The sequence below is a fragment of the Enoplosus armatus genome, chromosome 2, assembly GCF_043641665.1.
Source record: "Enoplosus armatus isolate fEnoArm2 chromosome 2, fEnoArm2.hap1, whole genome shotgun sequence".
NCBI lineage: Eukaryota > Metazoa > Chordata > Actinopteri > Centrarchiformes > Enoplosidae > Enoplosus > Enoplosus armatus.
The window spans coordinates 19,289,816-19,302,510 of record NC_092181.1 but is presented as its reverse complement, the minus strand read 5'-3'; the positions used below and the strand labels follow the sequence as shown (position 1 = coordinate 19,302,510).

At 38.8% G+C, this 12,695-nt stretch overlaps 1 protein-coding gene across 1 annotated transcript; it reads left to right on the top strand.

The window, feature by feature from the left end:
- Positions 1-3,489: 3,489 nt before the first annotated feature.
- ppm1kb (protein phosphatase, Mg2+/Mn2+ dependent 1Kb) lies at positions 3,490-11,725 on the top strand. Its single transcript, XM_070916233.1, has 7 exons — positions 3,490-3,573; positions 4,764-5,456; positions 5,600-5,700; positions 7,775-7,940; positions 8,274-8,418; positions 8,946-9,080; positions 9,611-11,725. Exons 2-7 carry the CDS (start codon positions 4,855-4,857, stop codon positions 9,740-9,742), a joined length of 1,281 nt encoding a protein of 426 aa, XP_070772334.1. The 5' UTR covers positions 3,490-3,573; positions 4,764-4,854; the 3' UTR covers positions 9,743-11,725.
- The last annotated feature ends 970 nt before the right edge of the window (positions 11,726-12,695 follow it).

Below are 12,695 nucleotides of genomic sequence, written 5' to 3'. Positions count from 1 at the left end.
GAGAGAGTGACGGCCAGATGGAAGAAGGCAGATAATGTTCAGGCTTGAGAGCAGCCCCGCTTTCTCCTCTTCATGTAAATTCCAACCCTGGAAGAAACAAAAAACAGAGTAATTATGTCATCTTTCTTTATTAGGAGCACATACTGTGCTCCATGTGTGAACCCCTGATGTTTTTAAGAATAAAGTAAGGACGAGTTTAGAGGTGGGCGTGGCTGTGTGTGAGAATGATGTAAGCAGCACGACAGAGGAACAGGCAGTGTATTTAAATAAACCCTGTCAGTGTAATCCCGGCTTAAGCAGCTTCAAGCAGTCCCACCTTCAAGCCGATCCACTCGCAATACACGCATGTTGGTGACTGAGTTAGCCAAGGGTAATGAACAAATGGGTATAGAACATAATGAGAAAAAACAAACATGACATAAATCAGGAGACAGAAAGACAATTAGAGGTGAAAGCAGCATGGAAACGGCTGCATCTTTCACTTTCACATCAAATTCATTAGAGGCTTTAAGACCAGAATTACCAAATAAATTCATGCTGAGGACAACCACGGCTGCACTTCAGACACCCCACACCAATTTTTTTATGTTTTATGTTGTTTGCTGTCTACACTGCAGAAAAGATTTGTGGGAACAAAAATATAATTCTTGTATGTACTACCTGCACCCAACTGCCAATTTGTTAGGGACACCTAGCTAAAATGAATGCAGTCAAATACAAAAGCCCTGCAATAAATCCTACCTTTATGAAGGTTATAATTACAGCTGAAACTGTGGGCATTTTCCACGACTTTTTTCACATCTAAACTTAACGATAAATTGATTTTTTTTTTTAAAAACCCTGGCAGATTAATCAACAATCGGAATAAATGTTAATCGCAGCCCTCATTATGATGTTCATTTTTTGTTAAAACTGTTATATACTAATGAGAATAGATAATAGTAGTAGTAAATAATTGAAACACCTTTAAGTATTCTGTGTTTTATTAGTCCTTTTCCTTATTTGGTTCTTGTTATTTGGTTAAAAATTCACTTGATTTTTCTTATCATTTTATGTTTGACCTTTGTAAAGCAAAATTAACTTAATCAATACTATTAGCAGCAGTAGTACAATGCAATGCAGCGCAACATCAAACATCAAAACATCAAACGACAGCCTCTAAAATGGCCATGAAGTTGAAAAAGCATCTTCCTAAAGTCTCAAAAAAACTGAACATTATAGCGATCATGAGGGAAGGTAGACTGCATTATTTGTGTGCACTTACTAACCTGACAATTGGGTGTTGTGCAACTGAGAGTGGAAGAAAATATTGTAAGATATTGTAATAACTGTAAGACCACAGTAAGCACACTCACGCCAGTTAGTAAACACGATAAACACGAATAACTCTGTTATTGCTCATATTAGCTTTCTATAACACCTCAAACTCAATCATCTTATTATATTGCTAGTAGCTAGCTGTGTTCATGTGTGAACTGTAATTTAAATGGTCCAGCCGTATCATCTGTGAGGACATGAGGTTACGTTAGCTAGAGTGAAGAGGAGTGGCCTGGGTCTGCGTTGTGTAGACATGGTTAACACAGTGTGTGCAGGCGTAGCTAAATATCTGCACTGACATTAGCTGGTTAAACAGTTTAGTAACTGAACCAAAACAGACGTCTTGATGACCCACACAAGCCGTTACAGTTAACAGTTAGCTAATTAACCTTAGCAAGCTACAGCATCGCTGACTGTCAGTCTTGTGGCTAAAAAAAAGCAGAAATCCTCTGGTAAACCGATGACTAAATTGTAAGTAAAACTGGGTCGTATAGCTGGTACATCCGGAATTAAAATACGGCGTTTACCTGGACAGATGCATTCTGGAATTGGGCGTCTGGTTTCGGCTCAGCTCAGAAAACAAACTAGGAAGTACCACAGCTGCCGACGTCACTGGTGAGGAAAGCTACGATTGGCCCGCCGATGAGGAAGTGCAGGTGTTATAACAAATTCTGTGACCCATCACATTCTGTGAACTTATTAGTGATTTCAATGCAAACGTTTCTAACTGTATCACATCCTTTATCATGATAGCAGCTGTTGCAAAATGGTGCGTCCATAGTATTCAGAGAGGCTCACTAATTTTGACAACTGTAAAGAAAAATAATAACCCCATAGATCAGAATCAGAATCAGGATCATTAATATTTTATTGATCCCCGAGGGGAAATTATACGATCCCGAGAGGGTCAAACATTTTAACAGCTGTGATAGGAGAAACTGTACTGTATAGAGCTGTCTGTAGAACAGTGACTCCTACCACGTCAACTTCTGAAAACTGTAGCAGCACTAAAAGATCTGTATTTTTGGAGAACATGTGTGTGATTGCTGCCAGCTGCTGCTGTTGAAAGAGTAGGCCAACTTGTTGACACACCTGATGAAGTTGCTTAAAATAAGTAGATTAACTTTAAATTATTTCACATATCTACAGGTAAAGTACAGCAAGACATTCCATCGTTTTGCACCTGTGATTTTTGGAGAATATGTAAACACGTTTATATTTTGAGATACAATCATAATATACAGAATTTATGGGTGTAGGTTTGTGCATGTCACCAGATTGGATTGAAAATGGATGATACATTCAAGATTTATGCAAAAAAAAAATGCAAAATGCATGCCCATTTAAAGAAGCCCAAATGTACACATAGAGCTTTATAACTGCCCGAATTGTGGCACTATTGGTGAAAACAACATTTTCCTCTGAAATGTAGTGGAGTAGAAGGATACAGTTGCATAAAATGGAAACACTCAAGTAAAGTACAAGCACCTCAGAATTGTAGTACAGAACTTAAGTAAATGTACTTAGTTAAGTTCAGTTCATTTGGTTAACAAATGGGTTATTTCACAGCACTTGGCTTGTAACACTTTTACAATGCTGTGAGCTCTATATGGGTTAATGAAAGGTAAGATATTTTTTACATTTACATATAACTGTCAGAAAGCAGGCAGCAGCAATGAGTTCTGTGCCCTGTAGCCTTAAATACCAATGGATTAGGGTAAACGTTCAGGTTTCAAATGACTCATGTAATAAAAATCCCAAATAGTGAACTGGTCACAAAGGTAGTAGGAGGTGGCTGGGCCCCAGAAGAACTAGGAACAAAACGAAAGGTGTGTAGAGAACTAAATAAGTTGAGGAAATTCACATAAATGGTGACTACTAAAGTAGTCTCTCATAGCCAGACCTATCTCCCCACTTGGTTTTAGCGCTGTACTTCTAAAGCTACAGGATCTAAATCAGATTCTTCTCTGACTGGCTGCGGAATGCCAAAGTTACCGATTAATGATTGGTTGGTACAGCTGTCATTAATCGTTCCGTCAACCAATCATCTGCGCTGTACATGGGGGCGTCAAAGTGGGCGTTGACGTTTCTGGCATGCTGATTGGCGCGGTCGCATCATAGGCCTTGTTTAATAACATTGAGGATCCAAAACACGGGGACTAGACGAGGGCGGCGGTTTTCATTGAGATACTAACGAGTTCGTTTCAAGAAACCAGCCGAGGATTAAAGCGTATTCTTAAATCTAAAGCATCAAAGGTATGGTTTTTAGTTAACACACCACTGATAGGTCAAGGGGATGGTCTCGGTAATGTTGGACGAACTGCGAACTTCTAGCTAATGCTAGCCTCCTAGCTAGCTAGTCAGCTAAAGATAGCTGTAGCTAGCTAGTAAATGTTAACGCCGCCAATACGAAAAGCCGCTAGCTTGAACGTCAGTCCATTTTTTTTCATAACTGCAATAACTACATGTTATTTAGGATGATCGAAGTATTCTATCTGAAACACGGGCACACCCCTTGTGTTTATATTGTCGGGATGCAGGTATATTGGTAGCTCAAGCAGAAAGCTTTCGGGAGAGTTGCATCATTCGTTTTACATTGACGTTGGTCTTAACGTTACTTTAAAAAAATATCTTGATGTAACGCTACTGCCACATTTTGTGAATCTTGTTGGATAAAAGGGTCGTATATTGATCGTATACTTTAGTGCGTTGTTATTTCCGGATTCTGTTCAAATGTTATGTAACGTTATAACGTTACATCAGCAATGTTTGCAAACACATGAACAAAATAGGGTGGGTATCATGATCAAATTATATGTTATAAATTGTAATAAGTATGATCAATTGACAAATACACATTAATAAGTGCTCATTTTCCATCATGGAGACACTTTCAGCTATACATGTGTAATAAGCTCAAATTTATATTGTAAGGATTAGCCTAAGGCTAGTCATGTCCTTTTAAACAGGGTTATTTTGGGTCAGCTTTTAAAGATGAGATCTCAAGACCTATGAGCTGCAGCTAAGTATTTAATCTTCATTTTTGAATTTCCATTAATTGTTTTGATAAATGTCAAAGAAGATGTAGTCAAATGCTGAGCGGACCAACAGTCTAAAACTCAAAGAAAATGAGTTTGTTATTATATATGACAAAGTAAAGCATCAAATCTTAATATCAGAGAGGCTGGGACCAGTGAATATTTGGCATTTTTGCTTGATGAATGACTGCAACATTTAATTGATTAACAAAACAGTTACAGATTAATTTTCTGTCAATCAACTAAACTTTTCAGCTCTGCTCAAGACTTATCATTAAGTACTGTGCATTCATTTCTTGGCCCCTCTTATCCTTTCATAAATAAGTCGCTGTTTTAAGCACCTATTGTAAACAAGTAAAGAGTTTGCATCGTATGAACCTGTTTCTATCTTCTTTCTTCTTTTTTTAGATAAGAGGAATCTAAAGCATTTGCTTAATGATTTCTAGTTTGAAGAGACCTTTGACCCGAATAACACAGGGTTGGTGGCAATAGCTGCAACATGTTAAACATTCTGTTATTGTGGGACTCTCCTCAACAAACAAAAAGTCTAACTAACCGATTTTTCTTCAGTGTTCGAACATCAGAATCCCTCCACGTCTGCATCCAGTGCTTCTCTACGGTTTGTGCTGTCAGGGTGATGTCAGCAGCCTGTCTTGTGCGCCTGGCAAGGTGCAGTGGTCCTTATGTGGGACGCAGGGGTCTTTTACAGAAAGTCGTAGTTCCACTCCAGCAGGACAGCCACCTCCAGTTCACAATCTTCCGGCGACAAATTTACAGCCCATCAGGACAGCGGCACAGCAACACGCGCTTTGATCCCGACAGCAGTGGCCGCCCCACTACTTGGGATTCATTTGGCATCTGGGACAATCGTATTGATGAGCCCATCCTGCTGCCTCCCAGCATTCGCTACGGCAAGCCCATTCCCAAAGTCAGCTTATCAAAGGTAGGCTGTGCCTCGCTCATTGGTCAACGCAAGGAGAATGAAGACCGCTTCCAGGTCTCCCAAATGACTGACAACATCCTCTACTTTGCGGTGTTTGATGGGCATGGCGGGCCAGAAGCAGCTGACTTTTGTGAAAAATACATGGAGAAATTCATCAAGTAAGGAAATCTTTAAATATGCAGTTATCACATATCTGTACCAGTCATTATCGCAGGAAATTAATTTGACAGGTTAACAATCTGAATGTCATACCTTTGTAGCTGATATTCTGTTCAATGTAGTTTTTTGGCTGTTGTTTCAGGGACGTTGTGGCAGAGGAGTCCAATCTGGAATTAGTTTTAACGAAGGCCTTCCTTGAAGTAGACAAAGCTCTTGTAAAGCACTTACACTTCTCTCCAAATGGTAGGTCCATTCATGTTACATGTACATAGATATACTGTGTATATGTGTACACACATGCATATATGTAATGACACTTTTTTCTTCTCTCTTCAAAACCTAACTTACTTAGGCTTTGAAGCCTTGGATTTCCCAACTGACATGACCTGAGCACTTTTGGTTAGAGGTCTGTCATTTAACCCCAAAGTTTCTTAATAACTGATGAACAATAAACCAGCTACAAGTAGAGCAAACACTTGTGCTTCACTGCTTCCAGCACTGCATCTACACAGAAAGGTGACAACTCAAAGGAAAATCCTGAGTACATCCTGTGAATTAACAAAGTGAATGTGGATCTTTCCATACACAGCATGGGGGGGTGTCACTGAATGTTTTTTTTGATGAGTATAAAAATGATGTGAATCATATGCTATGGCTTTCACAGTCACCAGATTTCAACCCAGCTAATCAGCTGTGGGAAGTTGTGGACCGGTGTGTTAGACAGCACTCTCCTCCACCATCAGAGACGCCAAATGAGGCAATATCTTACGAAAGAATGGCATACACATATTTCAGTAGGGGTCCAGGGACTTGTAGAGTCTACGCCAACGAACATTGAAGCTGTTCTAAAGGCTTGTGGCGGGCCAACACTTTACAAAGACACTTACTGTTGTTTTTTTCCTTTAATTTGTCACCCATCTTTTGATATTTTCTTAATCTGCAAAGTATATTGTTTAGCACAGGCATTGAAATTGAAAAAAAATATTAAGGGTCATTAGGGCATCCCTCAAACAAACGAATGCCAAACATTTCTCTCAGTAAATCACGTGGTCTACATGTTTGCCCTTATATAGAAACTTTTCAAATTAGCTTGACTTTTCTAAGAGGGTATTATGTCTGAATAAGGTTATCTGTTGATATAAAAGCTAGTATACCTTTTATGTGGCCATACATAGGCCACGCTGTGTGAAATGTCCCAATATGCCTGTGTGTGTGTGTGCATGTTATCTACGGCAGCTGCTGACCCAGCTAAGAGCTGGAGGCCCTTGGCACCAATGTGGATGACGAGAGGCTAGATATTGAAGGAGAGTCCAGCGGGTCCTAAATCCTGGACTACTGGAAGGTTCCCTATCTTTCTCTCACTCCTCTCTCGCTCTCTCTCTCCCTCTCTCTTCCTTTTCTTTTCTTCTCTCACCAAGTGTATGCAAAGCTTCTTGTGAGACAGTGCTTCAGTTTGACAAGTTGTATGAGATGTGTGTTGTCAGTGCCAGATCTAGTCCATGAGATGCAGCATGTTTAATATGCAGATTAGGCTAAAACAAAACACATACAGTAGTTAGTCATCTCATTTTTTTTCTTTGAAGAGAGAAAAGTCTAATGCAGGCCTACAAATGTCAGCAGATAAATCCACTTACTGACGTTTAATGCCGTTTTATCAAATTTGTCTTCCCTTAATGAACTAAAGTCTAGTGTTTATGTGTAGTTAAATATCCGCTGCTCAAACATTCTTTGCCAGATGCATTAAGTTGTCTGGAACCATGTTGCTGAGTTCAATGTTAAAATAACATCTTACTGTTTGCCTGCATTAATAAGAACTGATACAAATTACCATTACCCAGTACAAGTAATTCAATTTGATCTCACTTTCCTTATTAAACATAACTTACATGCAAAACATAGAAGTAAAACAAATATCCCATCTCAGGAAGTGTTAAGAAAAGTCGCTTTCTTTTTAGATGATGTGTTGCTATTTGATCAAGATCAATACTGGACACGAATAAATGTTGTGTCAGTTAACATTTATTATTTTTAGGTTCAGCCTTAGAGTTACCTGTGCTGTAAACTGCTCTGGACCTCAACTCTGTGCTGAAACAGTTCGACCTGCATGTGTGACTGCCTCCTATTGTTTACTGTGTAATCTCTAGTTTGCTGTAAGTCCGCTTTACGACTTCACACCCATGTGTTCATGATTTAGTGTGTGGATGTGAGAGTGTGAGAAACCCCATGTGGATGCTGAGAACAATGTGAACAGTGACTTTTTGTGTGGACCTTTTTATGGCACCTTCCACCTCTGATGTTTCCTTTTATGTCTCTGTAGTAGCCGGGATGAATGCAGGAACCACCGCCACTGTGGCCCTGCTGAGGGACAGCTTTGAGCTGGTGGTGGGCAGTGTGGGTGACAGCCGGGCCATGCTGTGCCGCAAGGGCAAGGCCCTTAAACTCACTGTCGACCACACTCCTGAGAGGAAGGACGAAAAAGAGAGGTACAAAGATACCACGTTTGTCAGTTTAGACAAGGTACATTAGCTGGAGATAGCAGTTTATCTAACAGTAGATGATCCCTGTTAATTGTTTTAATCTAAATATTGCTCAAGACCGCTGTATGAACATTTATTAATTGTAATTATTTACATTTATTGATTGAAACATTCATTGAATAAGCTCACCACTGGTCTTTGATGTTGGAGATGTCTCTAAGGAGTACAACGGATCGTGACGTCTCCTAGCACAAAGTTAATAGGTGAAATCCTTCAGGTGATTGAGATTCTTTGAGAGTCATTCTTTGTGTACCTCTCCTCCTCTGCACTTGCGTCAAGGGTAAAGCGAAGTGGAGGATTTATCACCTGGAATAGTCTGGGACAGTCGAACGTCAACGGCAGGTTGGCCATGACGCGCAGCATTGGAGACTTTGACCTGAAGAACATGGGGGTCATCGCTGAACCTGAGACCAAGAGAATATCGGTAGGTTTATAAAAGTAGGGTTTGTTGCAACTCAGGATTTTCTTTTTATTTCACATTTGTCCACTGGCATTGACCCTTTGATCTGTATGTAACTTCTATCTATAAATGTATACAGTGCAAATATATTACAGTCTGCATCTCATGACATTTCTGTGCACCTCCATCTTAAATGTGATGAAGTAAATAGTTTACAATGTCTATTGCACATCTGGATATATTTTTGATAATGAATTAATTCATAGAATAGATGTTTCCCTGTCTGCCTGTATATTAATCTGAATAACCAGCAATGCCTCAACTGCCTCTGCCTCAACTTGTAAATATGTCTTTATAGACGCTGTATTATTAGCTATTACATTAGGATTCGATTTTTGTCATTCTCTGTTTATGCATCAATGCAGTTTCTCCGTCAAGGTTTTTTTGAATTCATTGTCCTTTTATAAATATACAGTAATTCAGTGGTCCTTGGCAGAAAAATGGTTTAAAAAGTTAGAAATGTTGCTAAATATTGCTTGCCCTTTCTTCAGTTGCACCATGTCCACGACTCATTCCTGGCGCTGACCACAGACGGCATTAACTTCATTATGAATAGCCAGGAGATCTGCAATGTCATCAACCAGTGCCACGACCCCAAGGAGGCAGCTCAGAGAATATCTGACCAGGTAAGACGTTCATACGTTCATACTTGGCTTTTAATATGCCCATAGTGAAACCACACAATGTTTGTAAAGTGGGAGAGTTTTGTGGTTTGAATAGCTGTGGGTTTATGCCTCGTCGAGTGCATTAGGCATCTTTGAGTTGTGGCAGATCCAGGATTAGCCTTTAGTCACACTCATCAGCTTATGGAGAGATGAACTTGTAGCATGTACACTTTTGAAAGTCTTTTAGAAAGTACTTCATGTTTATCTCATGTTTGGAACTATCGCACACCAAGGCCGAATTTTCTACAAGCACTCTGCTCTCTAGTATTATTTCCATGAATTCACTGAATTCAGTGAACAAAGATACAGTAAAATGGATTCTGTTTGTCACATGGTGAGCCGAGGCAGCAAGTTGAACCATCATAAACTCTGAATGCAGTGGCAAAGAGCTGAGCACGTTCTCGAGAGCGTGTCCAAAGAAATGGCCAGTGAGCAGACCCTTATTTATATGTTAACGTTTTTTGAACTATTATGGTTCTCTTCTCTCTCAGGCTCTTCAGTATGGCTCAGAGGACAACAGCACAATTATCGTGGTGCCCTTTGGTGCTTGGGGAAGGCACAAGAGTTCGGACACAAGTTTCTCCTTCAGCAGAAGTTTTGTGTCCAGTGGTCGCTGGGCGTAGTCAGCAGGAAGTTGGATTAAAAGGTGTGGTCTGTGGACCTAATTAATGTGTGCAATACAATCGAACAATGGTGCCGTTGTGGAAACATTATAAAGAGTGCAGTCTGCCCAAACAATAACACCTAAGGGTTACAACATGTTATTTTAGGGTGGCATGATATTTATTAGCCTCTGTGAAGTAAGAGGCAGTGAATTCATGATGTGCACTGAATGAAAAGCATCCTCTTTATACAAGGTTTTATCGACTAGCAAGCCAATGACCTTTATAGGTGCTAAAAGCTGAGAAGTGTTTGAATGGCAGAAAGGAATTCATGATGACATGCAAGCTGTCACTCAGCAAATATGTAGCCTGCTCTACATTAGCTAAGATTTAGACTAGTATTCCAGACTCTGCCATTCAGATACCTTTTTATCTTTTTAGCTGTTCATATTGCCCAAGTTTGCACGTTTTTTATTTTCAAGGTTAACTTAACTTGGATTAAGTTGCGTTTTCAAAAAAATAGTGCATCTGGATTTTACCAGTTGTTAAAATTTGGACCATTTCTCAGTGTTACAATAGGACTACATGCATAGAAAAGAGTGGGGATAATAACAATAATAATTAAACTGCATTCGTTTGTCAATTGATTGGAATTAATTGAACCCTTGTATAAGAATACAAAATCTACTTAAACGTACAAAGAACATCACGGCTTCTGAAGCAACTGGAATATGAGTATCAAGCAAAATAAGTCAGTGAGTAGGTCTCAATGACTGCTTCCTTTTCAACTTGTGCATCCAAATTAGACTGTACGGACGTATAAACAGTGTCAGCTTTGAAAAGGCTTTGGTCCTGACGTCCCTTGTTTAACAATGTTTAACAGTCATTGTTTTCTTAGTACTTGTAATACTTCCTAAAGCACCATTGACGAGCATTGATGCCCAATTGCACGATCTTGATGGCCTGGGAGAAACGAACAAAACCCTGACTGTTCTGTGATCTAGTGAACTAGTGTGAATGGAGTTGCTTAATGCTGTTTGTATGGACAGCATTTCATTGGCTGAATCTGACATTTTTAAAAATAAGATATTCATATGTCATGCAATTTAAACATTGCTCACACTTAACTTATATAAGTGTTAATATCTGTGCTGATTTGAAACAGGTCTTGTTAGGGCAAAAAGAAGTGTTCAGGGTACATAAATGTACAGTCTATGTTTTGTAAATAATTGTATTTATGTACTTTATCTGGAAACGTATAGTTCTCTGTTATATTTACTTAATAACACGTCTAAAGTGAATCTCTCATATCAGAATACTTCACACGCGCAGCATCTTTGCCAAGGTGCTTGTATTGTGAAAAGCTACATCATTTTGACTGTAACCCAGTTACAATCAGTAATTCCTCATTTACACCTCTTGTGTGTCAGTCAGAAATAGGAAAGCACACTTAATGCAACACTAAATAATTCAGCTCAGAGCCATGTATGACAATGTGAATGTTTGCTTAAATGCCCTCCATGACTAAAGAATACAATCAAACCCTGTGGGGTATAGGAGTAATTAAGCTGTATACCGTGTCTTGGCTGACTTAATGTGAGTGGATACCTTTCCAGTGTATCTATATCTATGAGCATTGTTCTATCTGTGACACTTGCAAATGTTGTGCGGCCATCAGTTTTTCCTCCAACACCATTTCCAAATGCTTTGTAAATACAGTTTTTTTTCCCTCTCATTCACATATTGACTGAAACCTTTATTTATTATAAGGACTTTGTCTTTATAATTAACACGTCCTCCATACAAGCCTAGCTATATATCACACTGTTCGGTTTTTATTTACTGTATTTTGTTTCACTGCCTTTCAAATATAATCATTGTAGCGGTGGGCCTGTACTGTATCCGGGACCTAAATGTGACTGTTTCAACAACACTCTGTTAGTACTGTATTTTTGGGCTGAATGGCTTGTGACACTTAAATTAAAAACCAAACATTAAAAATGATGTTGTCTTTGTTGAACTTTATGTAGTAATGCTTTTGTGAGAATTTGTGAAACCGCCATCGAAAAATTTTACTGTTACAGAATGTAAATGTTTTACATTTTATGTAAGGTCAACGCATTTATCCCATGTTCATTTAATCTGAGAATATACAAGAAATGTATAGGTATTTACTGATGAATGGAGTCTGGCTGACAATGGATTCTTAAGGCCAACACTGATATCGATGTTTGAGAGTTAAATCATTTCATATCACCAATGCTGATATTTCTTTTCTTTTTTCGATATTTTCCATAAGAATTCCTAAAATGTTGTTATTGACCAGGATATTTAAACTAACTAGTGGAATTATGTAATGGAGATTCTTACAAACATATTTCTAATACGTTAAAGCAATACTGCCATGATGCAATAGTAGAAAACCTGGAAGGCAAACTTCTCCCTCTTGCCGCAAAGACTTCTACAAGTAAAATTTAGCTAGTTAACAGAAGCGTTTAACAGGTAAGTTTTACCTGTTTGAAAAACGAATGTGTCCAGTGGAAGACAGATTCGCGATTTGACCTCTCAATATAAAAGTGCTTTTACAATACCAGCTATCAAACTATGATGCATAGATTTATCAGTAGCTTCAATTTAAATGTCGCTCCAGCTAATTAGCCAGCTAGCTTGATGAGGCACTGCTATACCAACGTTATACAAGAGACAAGTTGCACAATGATTGAAACAACCGCTTCCACCATGGCCACTTATATGTAATCAATTTGAAAATATCAGTCACTAATTTACTTGTATAAGACAGCTACATTTTTGTCTCGCTTTTCTGTTTGAAATATAATGAACATAAGCTAGTTGACCATATTTTTAGCTAGCTAACGCTGTACTTGTACGTAACCGCTTCGTTGCTAGGCAACATCTATCTAAGGAAAGGCTAACTTAATCAGCTTTTTACCTGAAGGATACAGACCATAGTTTA

Coding starts and splice junctions, on each gene's coding strand:
- ppm1kb (XM_070916233.1), top strand. CDS start 4,855: ATGTTAAACATTCTGTTATTGTGGGACTCTCCTCAACAAACAAAAAGT. Junction 5,457..5,599: donor TACATGGAGAAATTCATCAA/GTAAGGAAATCT, acceptor CTGTTGTTTCAG/GGACGTTGTGGCAGAGGAGT. Junction 9,081..9,610: donor CTCAGAGAATATCTGACCAG/GTAAGACGTTCA, acceptor CTTCTCTCTCAG/GCTCTTCAGTATGGCTCAGA.